Source organism: Neopelma chrysocephalum, unplaced genomic scaffold, assembly GCF_003984885.1.
Source record: "Neopelma chrysocephalum unplaced genomic scaffold, ASM398488v2 Primary Assembly neopelma1_299, whole genome shotgun sequence".
Classification (NCBI taxonomy): Eukaryota; Metazoa; Chordata; class Aves; order Passeriformes; family Pipridae; genus Neopelma; species Neopelma chrysocephalum.
Genome location: NW_020897961.1, coordinates 2,730,874 through 2,753,028, shown reverse-complemented (window position 1 = coordinate 2,753,028; position 22,155 = coordinate 2,730,874). Strand labels below are relative to the sequence as shown.

Here is a 22,155-nt window from a genome sequence, read left to right as displayed (position 1 = left end):
CTCCCCCTGCCCGGGGCTGCCCCTGTGCCCTCCCCCTGCCCGGGGCTGCCCGTTCTCACCTGTGCCATCTGACAGGTACTTGCCGTGCGCATCCCGCAGCCTCTCCATGCACTCGGAGGCTGCCAGTGTGCGGGACAGGAGGCAATCTGCAGGCAGACGGCAGGCAGGGCTCAGCCAGGCCGGCAGGGAGCGGGCAGGCTGGGATAATGCCCAGTTTGGGAGCCTCACCTGCCGAGCCGGTGCAGCTGATGTGGGCGGGATCCTCCATGCGAGCCAGGGCGTCCTGCACCATCCGCTCGGCCTCGCGGGCGGTGCCCCGCAGCAGGGATCGCTGCTCCTCGGCCAGGCGCTGCTGCAGCACTTGCTCTGCGCCCTCCTGCCAACCCCACAGGGGTGTCAGGGGCCCTGCTGTGCCACCGGCATCCCCCCACCCAGCCCTGCCAAACCCCCGTGGCCTGGAGGGATGGGGCTGCCCCGGGGTACCTTGTCTCTCAGCTGGGTCTGCAGCGACTCCAGCTCGGTCCTGCTGCTCTCCTGCTCCCGGCTGAGCGTGTCCCGCAGCTGCTGCAGCTCCGCCCGCAGCGCTGCCATGTCCTGCCCGTGCCGCTCCGCTGCCTGGCTCAGCCTGTCCCGCTCCTGCTCCAGGCTGCTGATCCGGGAGTTCTGCTCCGCTCCCGCCTGGGTGGGCATGAAATGGTGGTCGGGGCTGTGCCGAGGGTGAATCCTTCAGTCTGGGGACTGGTTCCTGGTACAGGCTCGGGCCACCCTCACTGTCCCAGCAGGCGCAGCCCTGCATCACCACCTGGCAGTCATGACCTCACCTGGTGACAACCGGGGAGCCCTTTCACTTTTATTCACTGAAAATTCACTTTTATCATGGCTGTCACCATCCTGATGGAGGAATGGATGAGGGGTGTGGCTGTGGCCTTGGAGCTCTGCCCCATCCCTGTCCTGCTGCAGCGTCTGCCCATCCTGGGAATGGATAACTGCATTTTCCTGCCAGCTTCTCCCTCCTCCACCAAGCCCAGACATCCCTGCTATGCTCCACATCTCCACAGGCATGGGATACCCTCTGGTATGTCTTGCAGTGTGATGGCACACATGGTTTTATTCCATGATCCCTGCTGCCGGAGCCCATTGCTCCCCATGCTCCTGCACCCAGGGGCATGAAACCCTGTGGTGTGACCATCCAACCTACCCAGATGTGGGGAGGAAGAGGACAGGGTTCTCAGGCCAGTGGTGGGTATCATGTCTCGGATGGGTAAGGCCTGGCTGCCCACCCCAGGGCTGTGTGAGGGGTTGCAGGGCCCCCCACCACGCTCTCACCTGCGTGCTGGACTCCAGTGTGCCCTGGAGCACCTGCAGCTCCTGCCTGCTGGCTGCCAGCTCCCGCTTCAGCGTCTCCAGCACCTCTGCCTGCTCCTGAGACTGTGGCAAGGGGAGAGGTTGGCAGCGCCGGTGCCCCACGGGAGAGCCCCTGCTCATCCCTGCTGTGTCCCCCCCATCCATACTCACCTTCCTCTGTGCCTGCTCGCTCACCCTCTGGAAGGAGTCCTCCAGCTCCTTCTTCTCCCGCTCCACATCCCCCTGGGCCTGCCTGGCCACCGTCACCTGCTTTGTCACCTCCGCGTTCTGGCGATGGCAGAGTGAGCTCAGCATCCCCCTGTGCCCGGGGGCACGGCTGGCAGAGGGGGTGCCAGGGGGGTTTTTGGGGAGCCCACCTTGCGCAGCAGGTCGGCGTGGTTCTGCACCAGCTCGCTGTACTTCTCCTTCAGTTTGCTGTAGCGCTGCTCGTTGGCCTGCGCCCGTCCTGCCACGCAGGGACACTGAGGTGAGCCCTCAGCCCCCCCCCAGGGGCTCACCCCCACCCCAGGCTGGTCCCAGCTCCCCCTGCTCACTCTCGATCTCTGTCAGGCTCCGCTGAGCCTTCTCAGTGTCCTCCCGCTGCTTCTTGAGCTCCTCCAGCTCCGTGCGCAGGAACTCGCTCTCGTCTTGTGCCTGCTGCTTCAGGTGCTGCTGCTCGGCCAGCTCAGCCTCCAGCTCGCTGGCACGGCCCCGCAGCTGCACTGCACCCCGCGCGCTCTGCGGGCATGGCCGGGGGCTGACGGCACCGTTTGGGGCCCGCCGGGACCGTCCGATACCCACCAGTACTGACCAATGCCCACCAGTACCATCTAGTACCCACCAGTAGCATCCAACACTCACCAGTAGCATCCAACACCCACCAGTACCATCCAACACCCACCAGTACTGCCCAATGCCCACCAGTACCATCTAACACCCACCAGTAATGCCCAATGCCCACCAGTACCATCTAACACCCACCAGTACTATTCAATACCCACCAGTACTATCCTACACTCACCTGTACCATCCAACACCCACCAGTACTATTCAATACCCACCAGCACCATCCAATGCCCACCAGTACTATCCAGTACCCACCAGCATCACCTGATGCCCACCACTACTGCCCAATGCCCACTAGTACCATCCAATGCCTACCAGTACCATCCAGCAGCCCCCACTATGGGTACCACCCCACAGACCCCCAAATGCATCTAGCTGAAGCACTGAGGATGCTGAGCCCACCCCCTCTGCAGGAATGCAGCCCCCTGGCACACCTGGAGACCCCCAGGATGAGCAGGGATGCAGAAGCCATTGGGGACAGGGCAGGACAGAGATGGGGTCACCATCTTGCCCATCCAGGGGTAGAGCCACCACCCCACATTCCCAGTGTGAGCCCCCGGGTCTCATCCTGCCCGCCTGGTTGTCACCCACCTCGGCCTTGAAGTTCTCCAGCTCCTCCTTCAGGGCTGCGATCTCCCCGTAAAGCTGCTCGATTAACCGGTCCCTGGGAAGGAGAGACACAGGGTACCTCCTCAGTGCCATGGGGACACGTCCTGGGAGGGGAGGTGTCCCCTGTGCCACTGCAGCTGTGGTGCCGTTCCCGGAAGGGAGGTCCTGGTACGATCCCGGCCTGCTCACTTGTCATCCTTGTTCATCCCGTTCTGGCTGTTGAAGTTGAAGGGGTCGCAGCTGAAGGCGCTGCCGAAGATGTCGTCAAACTTGTTGTCAAACAGGCTCTGCGGAAAGAGCAGGATGGACCTGGAGTGACCCCATCACCACCCGGGAACCCTCATCCCCTCCATGTCCCCAGCGTCACCGCCAACCCAGCCCACGACCTGCCTGGACACTGGGGCTGGATCCCCCCACTGCTCCCAGGGCACTGAATGTGTTGATCTGCCACAGGGCATCTCTGGTCCATCCCCACTTAACTCCCAGGGGGAGAAGACCCCCAAAGCCATGTCACCACATGCTCCTTCCCCTCCTCACTCAGTGCCTGGGAACAACCTTTGGTGGAGAGGAGGGTGAAGACCTAAAGTGGCAGATGCTCAAAGCCAAACCTCTCCTCGCCCATCACTGGAGGGCACCACACCACTGAGCAGCACTGGGAGACAAACCCAGGCTGGCTCAGCCCTGGCAGCACCCAGATGGGACATCCAGCTCCCAGATGGGACATCCAGCACCCACTCATTCCCTCACAGTGACACTCCCCAGTTCCCAAAGCCATCCCTGCTGTCTCAGCTCCCACCATGGTGTGGATTTGGAGAAGTAACTCCAGGCTCGGAGCTGGAGGGCCCCTGCCACCCTCACCTGTGAGGCCGTGTCCATCTCCACCAGGTCTGTGATGGGCTCGCTGTCAGGGGAAGACGCCTCAGCAGGGATCACCACCACAGGGCTGATGTGCTCCGACAGCGCCGAGGCTCGCAGGAAGTTGGGGGGGTTCTGGGGAGGGATGGCAGCAGGGTGAGGGGAAGGGTTGGCACTGCTGCAGGGCTGAGGGCACGGCTGGGTGAAATCCTGCCCCAGAGCTGAGCTGGCCAGGCCTTGATCCATGGGAATGGAGCCAGGACCCACAAGGATGGAGCCAGGACCCACAAGGATGGAACTAAGACCCACAGGGATAAAGCCAGGAGCCATGGGGATGGAACCAAGACCCACAGGGATGGAAGCAGTGTCCACAGGGATGGAATCAGGACCCACAGGGATAGAACCAGGACTCGCAGGATGAAACCAGAACCCACAGGAATGGAGCCAGGATGCAAAGGAAGGGAACCAGAACCCACAGGGATGGAGCCAGGACCCACAGAATGGAACCAGAACCCATAGGGATGGAGCCAGGACCCATGTCATTGGAGCCAGGGCCCGGAGGGATGGGACCAGGACCTGCAGGAATGGAACCAGGGTCCAAGGAGAGGGAGCCAGGACCCATGGGGATGGCTCTTAGCAAGGGATTTGGGTTGGTGAGAGAAGGGATCCCAGCCCCTGGTCAGAGGGCAGCCCCATCCCACAGGACGCCACCCAGAGAGGGATGCAAGGATGATCCTCAAGGCCCATGAGCCCCATGTTGCCACCAGCCCCAGGAAGCCAGGTAAGGTGACAGGCAGCTTTTTTGTGGCCTCTCCCAGCGCCACCCACCCCAGAGCTGCCCCTGGCCATGGGGACAGGGATCGTGGGGACCAGGGACTGTGGGGTCTCACCTCTGGCAGCTGCGGGATCTGAATCAGCCGCTTGAAGTACTGCAGGTTGCTGGAGCGATAGAAGAGGTCCTTGAGCCTGGAAGGGACAGGGAATGGTGAGGGATGGCTCTTGTCCAGCCTGGACAATGTGGGAAGCTCCAAACCCTTGCCTGGCTCCAGGTGTCGCCTGGCTCCAGGTGTCACCTGGCTGGAGGGGATGGTGGTGTGTGCTGCCACCAAACCCAGGGCAGGTCTTAGGAAGACCCCACTGCCAGCCTCCCACCCTTGGAAAAAACTGACTGCTGGAGGGTTTATCCCATAAACCCAGGGCCTGGTGGGCAGAGAGAAGGACCTGGAACTTGAGCAACCTGGTCTAGTGGAAGGTGTCCCTGCCCACGGCAGGGGGTTGGACTGGATGATCTTCAAAGGTTGCTTCCAACTCAAACCACTCCCTTCCCACCCAAAGCCCCCACGAGCAGGTGTGGGGCTTCCTGCCTGGAGCCAAGATCTGCAGTTCCCACAGTTCATCACCTTCAGTTCCCACAGGAGCATCTCCCCCAGGAGCAGGGTACTTCCCTCCAGGATTTCCAGTTTTGGGGAGGAGCAGCAGTGCCCAACCACACCAGTTCTGGCTCCCATCCCTCCCAACCACCTCAGCACCCCAGCTGGGATCTCGGCGCTGTTGATACCTGTCCCAAGGTTAGTCCCTGGGGGGTCAGAGCCCACGGCCAGCCCTGATATCTGCTGTTTGAAGTTTGTGACCTTGGTTTTGAATCAAGCTGTCCCTCAGCACCTTGACATCCTCCCCCTGTTCTCAGCGGCCAGTTTTTGTTTTGGCTGCCCCAAATAATCACATACCAGAGGCCACAGCACATCCCTGCTCACTGTTTTTCCATCTCCGTGCCCTGGGAGCACCCCCAGAGCACCAGCACTCCAGGTCTGGGCACTTACTTTCGGAACTGCTCCAGGAAGCGATCCCGGTGGCCCTGCAGCGTATCCGCTGGCAGACCTGGAAGAAGCAGCAAGCAGAAACATCACTGGGTGTCTTCATGGATCAGGGGACAAGCTATCAGCACAACCACACGAGGATGGGTCTTTTCCAGAGATGGCCACCCTCCTCTGGGGGTCCGAATGCTCCAGGCTCGGTGTCCCGCTGCAGGAGGGGATCACACCCCAGGGAAGGGGAAAGCACGGAGGTCAGGCAGCTGCCACCACAATTCCAGGTCCTGAGGGATGTGGGTTTTGCACCACCTTGTCTTGGTGACTCCTTTTATCTCCCCAAAAAGGCTGGGAAGGGGATGGGGGTGAACAGCCCAGTCTGAGCAGGGTGGTGACCCTCAGTGTCTCCCTCCGTGTCCCTCCCCGCCCAAGGTGGTGGCGCTGGGGACACTCACACGAGTGGAGCTTGAAGAGCAGCTTGACGGTGTAGTCGTAGAGGTGGCTGCAGTCCAGGATGACCTGGATGAGCGGGGCCAGGCGGCACTGCCCTGCCGCCGTCACCGACACCGAGCGCGACATGTCCAGGGAGCTGAACACTGCGGGGGGGGAGCACGGGATCAGGATCTGGGAGCACCAGCAGTGCTGGTGGGTGCCACGTTGTGCCTGCCAGATCCACAAATGTCACCCACAGCAAGAGACCTTCAGCTGGAGGAAGATACCCACTGGCCCTTGGGGACCCAGCCTGCAGCCCTGCAGCTGCTTGTAAGCTCAGCAGGGGAAATTCCCACCCAGGACTCCCACCCAGGCTTGGGAACATTTCAGCCTGGCACTGTGGGCCTGCAGCTGGGCCTGACCTCAGCAGTGTCCCTGAGCAGAGCTGACACACAACCTCTGTGTTCTGTCTGTCACTGTCGTCCCACTGGCACTCGAGTGTGCTGGGTGTGCTGGCAGGGAGATGCTCCAAAACCAGCCAGGAGCAGCTGGAGACCATCTCATTCCACCTCCTGCCATGGGCAGGGACACCTTCCACTAGCCCAGGTTGCTCCAAGCCCCATCCAGCCTGGCCTGGGACACTTCCAGGGATGGGGCAGCCACAGCTTCTCTGCCCAACTGTGCCAGGGTCTCCCCACCCTCACAGTCAAGAATTCCTTCCCAATATCCCATCTAACCCTGCCCTCTGGCAGTGGGAAGCCATTCCCTCTTGTGCTGTCCCTCCATGCCTTGTCCCCAGTCCCTCTCCAGCTCTCCTGGAACCCCTTTAGGCCCTGGAAGGGGCTCTAAGTTCTCCCTGGAGCCTTCTCTTCTCCAGGTGAACCCCCCCAGCTCTCCCAGCCTGGCTCCAGAGCAGAGGGGCTCCAGCCCTTGGAGCATCTTTGTGGCCTCCTCTGGACTTGCTCCAGCAGCTCACCTCCTTCTGATGTTGAGAGCCCCAGAGCTGGAGGCATCTCTGCAGGTGGGAATTCACCAGAGTGGAGCAGAGGGGCAGAATATCCCCCCCTCCCCTGCTGCCCACGCTGTGGGATCAGTCCAGCAGAAAGGAGGCTTTTTGGGCTGCCAGTGCACGTGGCTGGGGCATGTTGAACATCTCCTCACACCCCCAAATCCATCTCCCAGGGCTGCTCTCCATCCCTTCATCCCCCAGCCTGGACTGATAGTTGCCCTGCCCCAGTGCAGCACCTTCTGCTTAGCCTTGTTGAACCATAATTCAGGCGAAGTGCCCAGAAGAGCTGAGCTGTGGTGCCCTCAGCCAGCACCCCCACAGAGCCTCCCCCCAGCTCAGCTCAGCTCCCCACGGAGGGCCTGGACCCCCACAGACCCCTCATCCCACCCTCTGTCAGGGTAACACAGGGGCTTACCTGTCTGGAAGAGGTTCAGCTCACACTCCAGGTAGTCAAACATCTCCACCGTCAGCTGAAAACTGGGAAACAGGGATAAGGATGGTGGGGGACTGTCCCCATGGCCACCCATGGGCCTCACCCTGTGCCAGGTCCCACCCTGGCAGGATGAGGGGTGCTCTGGTGTGGATGCACCAGCCTTTCCCAGGGCTCTGCTGGGGCAGGTGGGGCAGGTGGAAGGTCCCATTCCCTGCTGGGTGGTGCCCCCCTGGCTGCACCCACCCCTTCCTCACCTCCCCCTGCCCTGCACTCACAAGTTGTTGACGTCGTTCTCCCCGGCCTCGTCCAGCTGCCGGTCGGACATCTGCAGATTGCCAGGGAAGCGGGGATTCTGTGGGGAAACAGGAGTTGGGAAAGGGTTCCAGAGGATCTCCTGGTCTGGACAAAGCTCTGGGAGCACCAAGGCTGTGATCCTGTGGGCTCGGTACAAAGTCAGCTCTTGGATGTGCCAGGGGGGTGATGTGGGGTGGAAGGGGAGTAACACAAGGTCTCCAAACCCTGGGTGACCACAGCATCCCTAATCCAGGTGCCTGTGTTCTCCCCAGCAAGAAAAGCTGATTCTCCCTGGGCTGAGAAACCTGCTGAGCAGGGAGGAGCTGGGAGCTGTGAGGGGATGGAGCCAATATCTGCCCCAAGGGGCAAAGCCTCCTCATGCCACCCTGGCATTTTGGGGATGGTCACATCACACCTCCAAACTGAGTCAGGGTGATGGGCACAGAAAACACCTCTTTGCAGCAGAGCTCTTCCACCTCTGCCCACCTAGGATAGCTGGGAGGGGACATGCACCCCAAAGCTGAGGGTCTTTCAACGCTTTTTGTAGCCCACCAACTCCCAGGTGTCCCCAGGGAGCCCTGGGCCACCATGAATCCTGCCACTCCCAAAACGCTGGTCCTTGGGCTATTTTTGATCCAATTTTGATGGCCACTGGCAGCTTGGGAAATGTTTCATGGAGGCAGCAGGATGGTCATGACAGAGGGGAGGACCCAAGGGGGTGACAGCATTGGAAAGGCTCTGCCAGCCCCTGTCCTGTCCCTGTCACCCCTTGCTGCAGCCTTGGGGACGGGGGGGGGTCTCACCTTGGTGTGAAATTCCATCTTGGTTCTCAGCAGTTTGAGGTAGATGCTGCAGAGCTGCCCGTAGCCCTCGCTCAGGTGGCCCTGGAGACCCCAAAAGGCTGTTGAGATCCAGGGCAGGCTGCAGAAAAGCCTTTTCCCCCTGCAGAGTGAGTGACCCCTCCCTCACCTCCCCAAAACCACAGCCAAACGCTCCTCGCTGGCACCCAGCCCCTGGATGCAGGTTGGCTTCACTGAAAGGCTTTGGGTCAGGACCTTCTCATCACCTTCTCTGCACGTTTCAATGTGGCTTTTGACCATCAAAGCTGGGTTTTACTGGGTTTTGCCATAAAATAGGAAGGAGGCCTTCGGTTTTGGTGGGAGGGGACACGAATGTGACCGGTAAAACCCACCTCAGGGAGGTGATGGCAGCCCCGGGTCAGCCATGGCTGTGCTCAGCCCCTGGATCATCCTGGGAGAGAGAATCCCCCAAGCCTACAACCCCCCCAGCCTGGCCAAGGGACCCCTGGGGTGTCCCCACCATGGTGGCCACTCACCCACATCCTGCTCATGTCACTCAGCTCATTCTTGTATCTCACAGAGTCTTTCAGGACCTGGAGGAACGATGGTGACAATCAGCAGGCAGAGCACCGGGAAACAACGTCCCACATTTGGAGCTGGCAATTGGGGTGAGGAATGGCAGGTCTTGGTGCATTCTCAACCCTTTGTCCTGCTGGTGGTGTCACCACTGCCAGTCCCAGGTGTCCCAGTTTCCCCATCCACACACGGAGCAGGAGGATCCTCACCGGTGGCTCCTGCACTGAGCAGTTTCCTCTGGCACCGGCACTGCCATCGGCACCGGGTTTGGAGCACAGGGGTTTGTGGGCAGGGCAGCACTGGGAAGGCTCTGGCACCAGTCCCCGTCCAGAACTGACCCCCAGGAGGGCACCAAACCTCTGTGAGGGCTCTGGCACCAGTCCCCACCTGGGACTGGCCCCCGGGAAGGTACTGACCCTCCAGGAGAGCTCTGGCACTGGTGCCCTCTCAGGACTGATTCCCAGGAGGGCACTGAGCTACCAGGAGGGCACTGATCTCCCAGGAAGGCTCCAACTCCAGTACCCACCCAGGACTGACCCCCCAGGAGGGCACCCACCCACCAGCATCTCCCATTGCCCGGTGCAGCCCCATGGGAGAAAATATTTGGCCCCGGGGCAGTGGCTGAGCTGAGCTTTGGGCACTCACATTGGAATGTCCATCCCGGAGAAGCTTGTGGAAGACGTGGCAGAACTTCCAGCAGAGCACGGCATTGCCGGACAGTGGCAGCCGGTTCACCACTGACCAGAAGGTCTGGGCTCCCTTCTCGTGGTGTGTGCCCAGGATACACGGTGCTGGGTGGTCAAGGAAACACTTTTTGGCTTCCCGTTTTTTCCCATTTGGTGATGGAGAGTGGCCACCCACGGCCAGCTGTACCCACAGAGCCCAGGGGGGCCAGGCCACCATGGGGAGCTGATGCTGCCCAGCCCGGGCACACACTGTCCCCAAGGGTGGCACACACTGTCCCCTCTCCCCCAGCCCCAGATCACCACTCTGGGAAAACCATGGTACATGGCTCTGCCCCCACCAAGCCTTCCCAGCTGCCTGCCCAGGATACTGGGAATCTGCTTTTAGTGGCAGTGTGCTCAAGCATCCTCACCCCAGGACTCCAACCTGCTGTGGGAGGGCACCTTCCCCTCCAGCCCTCCCACGGGATGGCAGTGCCAGGAGCACCAGCCTGGGCACCCCTGACATTTGGAGGCTGTGGCAGCAGGAGCAGGGAACCTGTGCCGTGGTGGAAACACCACCAATAGCCCCTCAAGGTCCCACCCCACCACCCCCAGCACCTCTCCCCACACTCCCTCTTGCTGCTGCCCCTTTTCCAAGCAGCCCCAGCCCCGCTCCCACGCTCCTTGTCCCACAGCCAGCTTTGGGAAGGATATTCCTGGCGTGTTTCTCCTTGACAGCCACTTCCTGCGCATTAATGGCCTTATTGATGCTGACGGTCTGCAAGGGAGAAGCGGTGGAGGGGGGTGAGATGGGAAGGGTTTGGGCTCCCCCCTGGTCCCCCCTCACCCACTGAGACCCCCTGGCTCTGCCGGCACCTGCCAGTGCCTGGGTCCCATCCAGGTCCCCGGCCCTGCTCGTGCCAGCTGGATGCTGACCTTTCCCGGATGCCTTTCTGGGATGTTGTTGGCATCCGCCAGGTTCAGCTGCTGCCAGGACTCATTTACTCGGGATAATAATGATGCAATTAAAGCAGTGCCCACAAAGAACCCTCTGCTGCCCTCGGAGCGCTGGGACAGGCGGAGGGAAGGAGAATCCCTCCCCTGCCCTTGGATCACAGGCAGCAGCTGGCGGCTCCTACTCTGCCTTTGGAGGAGCTGAGTGGGGAGGGCAATTCAGGGACCACTGCGAATCGGGCAGTGGAGTGGCAGGACCACCTCCAGGGCTGCCTGGCAAGGTCCCGGCTGCTCCATGGATTAGAGGGAGAGGAGCTGGACCCACAGGCAGGACTTCCTGTGCAGGTGTTGGGGACCTCAGGGAGCTCACACTGAGGAGCCCGGGCAGAACCAGCCACCATTTATCCTATGGAAAGCAGTGGCAGCCACTGGAAGCATTTTCCAGGCAGGATTTTTAACCCTACCCCATTTCTGATCCTACACGGGGGCGCAGTGATGCTGGCTTGGGGTCACCCTCTCCCCAAGTTCCAGCATCGCCAAGTGTTTCCCTGGCACCTGCTCCATGAGGATCCTGCTGCCCAGGGAAGGAACCATCTGGCTCAGCACTGCCAGGAGTAGCTCATTACTGACATAAACCAATTAAAGCAGAGGGATTAATCCCAACACATCCCTCACTGCAATCCTGTGACTCTGCTTCCTGGCCCTCTCCAAGGTGGTCCCACACGGCTTCATCCCCACGGACCCCGGTGACTCTGTGCTGAGCAGGGCTGGGGGGGCCCTTAGTACCCCACATATGGTGGGATACAGCCCAAATCCCCCAGGAAGTCCCTCTGCCACCAAAGCATGTCCCAACTGGAGCAGGAACAACGATGGGCTGAGACAGAAGTGACCTCACCCACAGTGCACCGCCAGCCCAGCACTCCCATTCCAGAGCTGAGCACCCCCTTAGCTGGAGCTGCATCCTGGTGTCCCAGTATGAACCAGTTCTGCTGTGGGGATGCTGCTGCTCCGCGGTGTTTGCAGCCCCATCCCTAGTGCACATCACCCTCACCACTCACTGGTGACCACGACCAGTAAAGACCACGGAGGTGACCATGAAGGTCACCAGCAAGACACTGGAGGCACATTTTGGGGTGTCAGGGGATCTGTATTGCCAGTTGCAAGGCACCCATCCCAGGCACACAGAGCAGAACCTGGGTCTCAGCTTGGTTTTTTAAGGAGAGCTGAAAGGTACACCGGCAATGGAAAGACCTGACCCCACCAAACACCCCTTCATGAGGGGCTGGATGGAGGCAACAGGTTCCCAGCACATGAGGACAAGGGTGGGAGTCACCTCTGCAGCTCTGCCCATCCCAGAGACCACAGCCCCTCATCAGGAAAACCATATAAATCAATTCAGCATTAAAAAAAATCCCAACATAAACCATCAGGAAGGTGCCTCTGCCAGCAGCCACAGCCTGGAGAGGGATGTCCATGTCCCAGAGGCTCGGAGCAAGATGCCCACATCCCAACAGTGCCAACAGCCTGGGGGATGCCCGTATCCCAACAGCCATCCCCAAGCCCCCCACTCCATTTGGAGCACACACGATGTCCGTGTGGATGGCAGAAAGGTTTTCCAGAGTAAAGTGGGATCCCACATTCCTGTCCTGGTTGCTGTGGACACCCCATGTCCCCATTGCATTGCCAGGAGGGCAGGGCAGGGGTCCCATCCTGGGAGCCACTTGGAGATGCCCCAACTGCCTCTCCAGCAGCTCCGGCAGTGCCCACGTGAGCAAAGCAGAGAAACACGGAGCAGCGGCGAGGGACCAAGGCTGGAAGTGTCACCTCCAAGGGATCAGCGGGGTCATGGAGGGTGATTTGGCTGCAAAACTGGGTCAGGAAGGAGGGAAAATTGGGGCTGCCTGGACAGTGAGCCCTGACCTCTTTCTTACACAGGGTCTTTCACCCCGACTCCCTGAAACGGCTTCCCAACACCATCCCGCTCCTGCAGCTGATGGAATTTGAATTTTAATTTAATTATGAGCTTCTAACCTAAGAGGGCACCTTCTGACCCACCAGGCCACATCCTGGGCAGCTCTGCTCCAGATCTGGTTTTGTGCAGATGGGGGGATGTCAGCCCCCATCCCTGTGCCCACAGGTGCCCAAAGGGAACAGGGCAGGGGACACAGGGGACATGGGGCTGTCCCACACCCCACCCTGCTGCCAGGACAGGAAACCCTGGGGTTTCCTCTTGTGCAACAGGCCCGGAGGGAAGTGGGAGGAGAGGCCGGAGGGGCCGTTGCACAAGGGGAGGTTTGAGGGGTGACGCTGCAATCCCAACACCCCGGTGGGACAGAGCTCAGTGGGGCAGGACCAGGGACAGGGCTGGGCACGGGGCTCTGCCAGGCTGGAGAGTGGCTCCATAGGTGCTGCAAGGGCTAGGAATGCTGCAAGTGCTGGGAACACTGCAAGGGCTGGGAATGCTACAAGCACCGTTAGCTTTCCACCATTGAGCAGGGCAAGGAAATCCCAGCGGCATGAGCATGGAAAGGCTCAGGCCATCTGGGAGAGGAGCAGTTTGGGACTATCTGTCCCAGAGCAGTAGGACCTGCCCAGATGCCTTTTCCTCCCTCTACAACACCCAGATGGTTCCCAGGAACCTGTGGAAGGTCTCTTGCCCACGGCTTGATGGGCCACCATAGCCCTGTCCCATGGGAATTCAGCGCTGAATCCCACTGGGAACGAGCGCTGCCAGCCCTTTGGGTGATCTGGACTAACCCCATGGGAATCCCCAACCCCAGACTCAGCCCAGCCCCTCCCACAAGGAGAGGCCACAGCAGGACAGAGTCCCCAGGCAGGGTGACTCCCTGTCCATGGCTCATGTCACACGTCTGGGTGTGCGGCTGCCAGCTCCAGACAGGGACAGGGGAGCCCAAAACCACATGGAAGGAGCGGGACAGGGCGACAGAGACTCTCTGAGCCCCAAGACACACTTCCCTCTGCCACACACACCCTCACCCCCCACCAGGTCTCCCCAGATTACGCTCTCAGGCTCTGATTCCAACATGTCCTGTTCGGAGGCGAAGAGCCAAGCTTGGCTCGGGAGCAGCACGACGCCTTCCCGCTTCTTTCATTTCCAAAAGGAAATGAGTGTTGATTAAAGAATCCAGAGCTACTGCAAATTATTTGGAGAAACTGAGTAAGTCGCAGTGCAAATCCTCTTAGCAATGCTCCCTCATTTCTCCTTAATTCCTTTCTATAAATGGAGAGCCGGGACGGAGCATACCTCTGGAAAACCGCTCGCAAGCCCTGCAGACACAGAGGCTCTGGGAAGGGAGTGAGCAGGGAGACCTGACTACAACAAGCCTGGAAGGAAAATCCACGAGCCTAATTAAAACACAGATCCCCAGCAGAGCAAGGCTTGGCTCCGGCCCTGGAGGTGTGCAGGACACAGGGTGCAGGGAGCTCTTCCGAGGGCACGTCTCTTTAAACATTACTCACGATCAGCACAGCTCAATGGTAAATCCCGGCCTTGTCGGGGCTCAGGGAAGGGTTTTTTCTGGCAAAATCCTGGAGCAAAGCCAGCTGGATAACACCAGCCCTGCTGGGGACTGGTGGGAGCTCCTGGGGACACTTGGGGTGGCTGTGGTTCCCCCCATGCCGGGTGCCCATGGCCTGACAGCAGCAGCAGGAGCAGGGAATGAGCCTGGCTTTGTGCCCACCAGCAGCTGGAGGGAAAGGGTGGCAGGAAGGCAGGAAGGCAGGAAGGCAGGAAAGCAGTGCTGGCAGGGCTGGCTGTATGTAAAACCCAGGGATATATTTCTACATGTCGGGTAAGAGGATGATCAGCACAACCCAATCTTCCTGCTCAGTCCTGAAGGCTTCCTGCGAGCATGGAGGGGACAGGAAAAATACCTTCCCACCACTTAATCCAGGCTATTTGGCTTCATCCACTGCTGGACCCATGAGTTTGGAAAGCAAGTGCTCCTCTCCTGGCTGAGCACATGCCAGAGCTGCTTCGGGGATGAAGCTCCTTGTCCAGGCTGTGTGAGCACCTGAAGGTGCTGCTGCTCTTCTCGTCTCCTCCTCCCTCCAGATGAGAAATAATTCCCACAATGACACAAGTCTCAGATTTCCCATTGCTTGAGCCACAAAACAACCATTCTCCCCAAACCTTGCTGCATCCGCCGGGCTCACTCCCAGTGGCGGTGGCTCAAGATGTCCCTCTCCAGGAGGAGATGCTGATGCCACCAGCCCCAGATGCCAGCAGGAAGAGGACCAAGGTGTCCAGTGATAGCCCTGAATCCCAAGGGACACCAGCATGGGGGCCTTGGGTGGGTGTTTGGGGACACCCTGCACATGGAACACCCCAAACCAGCGTCACCGGGAAGGCAGCCACAGGCTCCGGGAGCCACATTGGAATTCGATGGCATCACCATGATGCTCTCCTTGGCAGAGACCTGCCCTGGCACTGCCTCCTCCAGGTCTGCTCTCCCAAGGCTGGCAGGATGATGACTTCAGATTGATGTCATCCTCGGTGCACCCACTGCTGGCCCCTCTGGCGCTTGGCGATGCAAACGGAGCGGTGTTATGGAGGAGCTCTTCCAGCACAGGTGGGGCTTCCTGGGAAAAAACACCTGGGCTAGATATTGGAGGGGGGATGTGAGGGTCAGGAGGTCTCCAACCACAAGGAGACACAGGAGGCTGGAAGCCACTGTCTGACTCCCACCACGCCTTTGCCTTGAGAGCTCTTGTCCATTATCACGGTAGGAAGACCAAAATAAGTTGTAGATGCCCATTTGGAGTGTGCCTGGACAGCCCACCCCACCAGCTGCCAGCTCCTCCAGGGCAGCAGAGGTTGGGATCCACAGGGTGATGCTCCCATGAGCTGTGTACGCAAGGACTTGACTCACTGCTGGCTCTTCCAGAGCCTCCAGAGAAAATCCTGAGTTCCACACCACCAGGAGAGCTGGGGCAGGATGAGACAGCATGATCCCATTGCTCCTCCACCTTTGAGGCAAAGAAGAAAGACAACCATCCAAGTGATCCATGGTGGGTCCTGAAGGCTCCAATGAGACACCCGATGCCAGGAGGGAAAGCCGGGCTGATCCTGGGAAGGGTTTGGCTCCACCAACCCCAGAGACAAGAACTCACCACTGTGAACATATCACTTCCCATCATGGGGGACCAGCACCTGGAGTGCTGGGCCACTGGGTTTCTCCAGGGTCATAAACAACTTTGCAGCTAAATGAACAATTATGCAGATTAATCACTCAGACATGCTGTTTTTAAATCCAGTTTAAAGGATGTGGACTTTTCCAATACACAGATAAACTTTGGAGAAAGAAAAAGGATGGTGAGGAAAGTGATTCTGGGGAGAACAGCCAGCAAAAAGCAAGGTTACAGAAGCCAGACCTCACAGTGACCATTGGGGAAGCTCATACCTTAAAATTCGGATCCCCAGCTCCCGCTGCCGGGCACTTCCGACCCCCCCAGCACAGCCAGAGCCCATCACGGGGGGCTGGATCCGAGGTGAGGCAGAAATCCAGGAGGATCCCCAGGATCCCCACCCCTCCATGACTGCCCCCCACAAAAAACATGCACATCCCCTCATTACTCTCCCCACTTAATCACTGCTCGCTCTGACCCCACGTGTCCAGCAAGCTCGAGCCTTTCCCACGAGCTGCCCCAATATCCAGGCTTTTAATTTTAAATGGGGATTTTATGCAAGGATAATCTCTTCCAGCAGCGGTGATTTCTGTCTGGGGAGGGAGGCTGGCTGTGTCTGCCAGAGTCAGCAGTCCAGGAAGGTCTTCCACCACCTTCAAATATTCCTGAAACATTCCCAGTGGCCCTGACCGGAGTCTTCTGTCTCCCAATAGATGCAAATATTTGGGCATTTTTTGGGACAGGAGGAAATAAAGGAGCAGATGTAAGGAGCCCATATCCAGATGTGCATTTCTGTGGTCAGCTGCCATCCAGGACCCACCTTCCTTCCAGGAACACGAGGGTGCCTATTGCCCTAGCAAGATGCTCCCAAATTAAGCTGGGATGTGGAGCAGGGCGGTGCCAAGGTAGTGTTGGTGGAAATTCTTCCTTGCAGTGCTTCTGGGTGAGCAACAACTCCTGGGAGCAGGATGGGGAATCCCTAACCTGTTATACCTCCAGGATATCTGGATCCTGCATCCCTCCCCCATTATCCCCCAGGATATCTGGATCCTGCAACGGTGCCAAGAACAGCCAGGACCGCATGGGCTCCATGCTGCACCTGAGGGACCTGCTGGAGCACCGGGAAAAGCCAAATCCCTCTTCCCGGATGAACAGCACAGGGATGACCATGCTCCCTGCAGGAACGGACCCTAAAACCCCACTTTTCACCCCAAACTTGTTTCTATCCCTTACACCTGGGTGAGCTGCTGCTGTGACAGCAGCACTGGGCGTGGGGACACGGATGCATGGAGACATGGATGCGTGGGGACGCGGGTGCTGGTGGAGGCATGGATGTAGGGAGACATGGATGCGTGGGGACGCGGGTGCTGGTGGCGGCATGGAAGCACGGAGAGAGACATGGATGCACGGGGACACGGGTGCTCGTGGGGACACCGGGTGCTCGCGGGGACACCGGATGCTCGTGGCACCGCCTGAACCCAGCCGAGCCGAGGGCCGGGGGGAGGCGAGTTACACGGGTGGGCGGGTGGGAGCGAAACCCCCCCCGGCTGCATCACCGCGGGGACGAGCCCCCCGCGGCCGCCACCCGAACCATCCGCGCCCCCCGCGACGTTCCACCGCGAACCGCCGGTACCGAGGCGGGCACGAACTTCCCCCGGGTAGGAGCTTTCCCGGACGCGAACCCGGAATGCCCCTGGATGCCGGTCCGCGGGGGCGGAAGGCGGAGGGGGTGCGATGCTCCCCGGGGGAAGGGGGGGGGTGTCCCGGAGGGTCCCGGGGGCGCGCACTTACCACCTTGCCCAGCTCCATGGCGGGGGCTGCGGGGGTCGGTGCGGGCTCAGCGCGGCGCGGCGGCGGCGGCGCCCATGGCGGCGGCCCCGGGGGCGGCGGCGCTGGAAGGTTCTGCCGGGCAGAGGCGGCGGAGCGGGGCGGGAGGAGCGGGGGGTGCGGGGAGGGGGCGGGGGGTGCGGGGAGGGGGCGCACGGGCGGTGCGGGAGGGGAGGGGGGGGGGGCGGCCGCGGCTGCTCGGCCGGAATAACAAAGGAGCCGTCGGGGGGCGGCACTGGCGGGGGGCGTCCCGCAGATCCGCCCGCCCACCCCCAGCGCTCCCCCCGCCCCGCGCCGGGTGCGGGGCAGCGGCGGAAGGGGGGGTGGAGGGAGGATGGACGGAGGGTGGGGAGGGAGGGGGGCTCCGCGCCCCCCGGGGCAGCCGGTGCGAGCCTTGCCCGAGCCCTGCCCTCCTGCTCCATGTCCTGCCCTCCTGCTCCACGTCCTCCCCACTGCCTGACCCCTGCTTCATCCCCCGCCCGACCCCCGGCCCCACTGCCAGATCTGCTGCCCCATCGCTGCCCCCCCGCTCCATCCCGTGCCTCATTCCCTGTCCCACCTGCACCATCCTGCTCCACTACCTGCCCCACTGCCAGACCCCTTGCTCTACCCTGCCTGGCCCCCTGCCCCACTGCCAGATCTGTTGTCCCATCCCTGCTCCCCTGCTCCATCATCCCGTGTCCCACCTGCACCCTCCTCCTCCATCAACCTGCCCCACTGCCTGATCCCTTGCCTGACCTCCTGCCCCACTGCCAGATCCCTGTCTTACCCCCTGTCTGACCCTCTACCCCTGTGTAGATCTCTGCCCTACTCCCTGCCTCCTGCCCTACCCCTGCGTCTGCCCCCTGTTCCTGCCCCATCCCCTGTGCCACCTGCACCCCCTGCCCCACAGCCTGGACTCCCTGTCCCACTGCCAGGGATCCCTGTCTTACCCCTGTGTGACCTCCTACCCCTGTGTGACCTCCTACCCCTGTTTTTTCCCCCCAGCTCCATCCCCTGCCCCATCTCTGTGCCTGGGGGTGAAGCTACACTGGCAGGTCTGGCCGGGACCTGCTCAGGGTTCCCTCGCCCCGGAGCCCACTCGGCTGCCGGAATCTCGGTTCCAACAACAAAAGCAATTAAACCAGCGTGCTAACGAGCCCTGTGCCCCGAGCCAACCGCTCACAGGCTCGCTGACCACCACGGCCACCTCACCACGGCACAGGCAAGCACCCAGGCAGGAGGATTTTAGTTTTTCTCAGCTCCTCCCTGTGCTCAAGGAACATTTTCCAACGACGGGAGGCACAAAAGAAACGCAAACAATTCTTCTATCACTCAGTGAATCCCCCAAAAGCAACCCCAAAGCACCACCCGGCCCCTCGGCTGCGGCGGCGGAGACGCTTCAGAGCCCGGAGAACAAAGTGCTGCTGCGGGGCCGGCCCGGCCAACACGTTAATCCCTCGGGATTACTGCAGTCTAGTCACGGCTCAGCCACTTACTCCGGGATGGTGACTTGGCCTCTCTTAATGAGATAACAGGATCCCACATCCCCGAGGGAACAGAGAGCTGCCACCCCTGCGCTCTGCCAGCACCCAGCTCTGCACCCAGCCAGCTCATCCCAGCCTTGGGGCAGCTTTTAGGGCCAGACCAGGTCGTGTTTTCCTCAGGTGGCTGTTAAAGCCCCTGCTGAGATTCCTGGGATGGAGGGGGTGGATGGAGCACTGCACTGCTCGCCTCAGGGCTCGTGGCTCTGTGGCTTTTTTTGCTGGACCAAATGTGTTTTGCTGGACCAGATGGTTTCAAGCAGCAGCCAAATTCCTCTGGGAGCAGAGTCTGGAGGCTGGGAATGAGCCTGGGGCAGTGCTCTGGGGGCAGGTGCATTTCCTGATGGCAGGTACCCATCCTTTGTGGGGGGGACCTGCCCCTGTTGGGGGACCTGCCCCCGTCACAGGGACCTGCCCCATCAAGGGGATGGGGTCTGTGCCCTCCCCCCACTGAAGCCCCTCGGCGAGCGATTCCCAGCTGTGTTCTCCACATGGAAAGTGAGAGCTTGGATCCTTGCTGTGCAGCCCAGCCCCCAGCCCAGTGTTCCCCCTGTTTTAAAGGGATTCTGGAATTAATTAATTCCCCCTTAGCTGGATTTAGCATCACTCTGAACCCGATGCTGTGACTGCTGCTGCCCTGGGATGTCCTGCAGGTACAGTCCAGGATTCCCAGGGCAATGTCTCCAGAGGCACCAAGAAGCCAGGCCACTGCTTCCAGAGGCCACAGCCCTGCAATTAGCACTTGGCAATCAGGTATTAATAGCTCATTTGCATGAAGAAACCTTCAGGCAGGTATGCAAATAACACAGCCAAAAACAAAGAGCATCCTCTGGACCAAACCCAGTCCCTCCCACACACACAGGATGGATGGGACTTTCCCTACGATGCCACCTGCATGAAAAATAGCCTGTAAAATAATATCCAGGATCCATCCTTTATCTCTAGTTGCTGTAATGCCATTGGAACACGCCATGCCAGGCTGCCCACCTCCCACCCACAGGCTCTGAGCTCCCAGCATCCCTCCTTAATCCCCCAAATTAAGTCAGCTCGTCATCATTAACCTTATTTTCTCAAATCAAGCTTTCAGAGCAGCTCTCCCTTGAACAAAGCACTCAGCTCAGGGGGGGAAGGTGGTTATTGCTGCCATGGAGGGGCTCCTGCAGACCCTGCAGAGCTGGGACATCCCAGTATCTGAGGCCAGTTCCTCATGGATGAGCTGCCCCAACCAGCAAAGCCCAGAGTTTGGAGACCACCAGGAAGCACTTGGAACAAAAGCAGGGAGCTCCAAATCCAGCTGGCTTCACAGCGTGGGGGGCTTCAGCCAGGGGGCAAAAATAGAGCCAAGGCAGCTCTAGGAGAAAACAATTTTGGGAAGGTCCCCGGAGCAAAGGGAAACCACAATTCCCCACTGGCCAGCAAAGCTGAACAGCTCAGGAGGGGCTGGAGTGGCCTGTGAGGACACATCCCATCCCTACAGGGATGCACCGTGGAAGGAATTTCCTTCTCGCTGTGGTTCACTGCACTGCTGTGAGGACACAGGGGTGAAGAGCCACTCCAGGCTCCACGGTGCTCCCAGGTTATTTATTCCCAGGGGCTCCCGTGAAGAGCCGGGAATATCCAGAGCATCCCACTCAGGTGTGCAAACCCACACACTTCATCCCAGGCTCCAGCAACCCTCTCCAGGGCTGCATCCCATCCTAGACATTTGGGATGAGCTTTCAGAGGCCCAGCCCTAGCGAGCCTCTCTGGAGTGAATGTGCTCCAGGTGGGATGGAGGGAATCAGGGGGATGCACTGATGGGGCTGCTGAACAACTACAGGGCATCACAGGCACTGCCTCCATTGGGGTAGGAAGGGACCTTTCCTGCAGGGAATAGGGAAGGCAAAGCAGGGGCTGCTCCCCTGGAGAACCAGGGAGGAGGCAGCCCCTCACTTCCCTTTGTCCCCCAAGTGCCTTCATCCCCTGCCGGCTGATCCAGAGAGCTGGAGAGTTCCCTCCTCTCCCTCCAGCTGTCCTGAATCTCCTTGGGAGCTTCACTTCAAGCCCCTTTTCTCCCCCCTGCCCCCTCCATCCTCCTGCTCCATGACCCTCCTGCCAGATGCTGGGACAGTGCATGCGGTTGGGACCACGATGGATGAAGGAGGAAGAGACATCCATCACCTTCCCCACCCCCTGGAGGCTCTGCAAGCAGCTTTTAAATTTCTGTTTTGGCAACTGCCTCCCATTAAAATGACGGGAATTAGGGTAAAATGTGTCCTTTTGTCATCGCAGCCCGGTGAGGCTCCTCGGAAACGCTCTCCCAGGCTTTGGCTTTTATTGCTTTTACATTCCCGACTTCTGCTGGAGCTCAGGGCAGGATGGAGTGGAAAACCTGGGCCATGCTGCTCCAGGGAGCATTTACATGCCTCTCAAAGGTCTCCTTCCCTATTTTCCCCCTCCTTCTGTTCATTTTACCAGGTCTAAAAATACTCAGAAGCCTTTAAAACCCTCTTCCCCTGCAGCCGCCTCCCTCCTGGATGACTAATAATATCTGTTGCTCTCTCTTGATCTCTCTGTATTTCCCAAGTATTCCCCAAGGGAGGGAACCAAACTGGAGCTGTGTTCCCAACCCACCCCTGAGATCCACAGACTCCTAAATTTGTTTTCCTCAAGGAATGGCATTTTTTCCCAGCTTCTCCGGTGTAGGAGCAGTTTAAACCCACCTCCTCAGCTCACAATAAATTACTCCTGCTCCATGGCTTAACTCTGCTCAGTGCTGCTGGAGCATCGTTCTGATATGGGAGCTCCAGGATCCTGGGATTTTCGGAATAACAGGTTCATTGGGAAAACCATCAGGCACTTAGAAAACTATTTATTGTCTATTTTGCAGGTTTCAGCTCTTTCCAGCAGCTCTCCAGCCTTGGAGCACTCCCTTGGGGATGTGCTGTGGAGGCTGGATTAGGCTGGGTTTGATGTCTGGTCCTTGGAGTTGGATGAGCAGCACTGGCTGTGCTTGCACTCCTGTGCAAGGAGCTTGGATTTTAGGAGAACAG

The 22,155-nt window shown here is 59.8% G+C and overlaps 1 protein-coding gene across 3 annotated transcripts in view; it reads right to left on the bottom strand.

Moving 5' to 3' along the window:
* The window catches only part of HIP1 (huntingtin interacting protein 1), a 45,237-nt gene that overhangs the window by 5,608 nt on the left and 17,474 nt on the right, over window positions 1–22,155 (bottom strand). For 2 of the 3 annotated variants that reach the window (XM_027704969.1, XM_027704968.1), the window contains exons 2-20: window positions 10,386–10,449; window positions 9,652–9,794; window positions 8,967–9,023; window positions 8,434–8,514; window positions 7,612–7,688; window positions 7,319–7,380; window positions 5,918–6,058; window positions 5,475–5,532; window positions 4,545–4,620; window positions 3,658–3,789; window positions 2,989–3,086; window positions 2,782–2,854; window positions 1,899–2,082; window positions 1,722–1,810; window positions 1,516–1,632; window positions 1,327–1,428; window positions 484–678; window positions 229–376; window positions 60–146 (exon numbers count right to left, since the gene is read on the bottom strand). In XM_027704969.1, the coding sequence (XP_027560770.1) occupies window positions 60–146; window positions 229–376; window positions 484–678; window positions 1,327–1,428; window positions 1,516–1,632; window positions 1,722–1,810; window positions 1,899–2,082; window positions 2,782–2,854; window positions 2,989–3,086; window positions 3,658–3,789; window positions 4,545–4,620; window positions 5,475–5,532; window positions 5,918–6,058; window positions 7,319–7,380; window positions 7,612–7,688; window positions 8,434–8,514; window positions 8,967–9,023; window positions 9,652–9,794; window positions 10,386–10,449 (1,984 nt within the window). Of the gene's footprint in view, window positions 1–59; window positions 147–228; window positions 377–483; window positions 679–1,326; window positions 1,429–1,515; window positions 1,633–1,721; window positions 1,811–1,898; window positions 2,083–2,781; window positions 2,855–2,988; window positions 3,087–3,657; window positions 3,790–4,544; window positions 4,621–5,474; window positions 5,533–5,917; window positions 6,059–7,318; window positions 7,381–7,611; window positions 7,689–8,433; window positions 8,515–8,966; window positions 9,024–9,651; window positions 9,795–10,385; window positions 10,450–17,564; window positions 17,656–22,155 lie in introns of those variants that run through there. The other variant, XM_027704970.1, reaches the window with a different exon arrangement.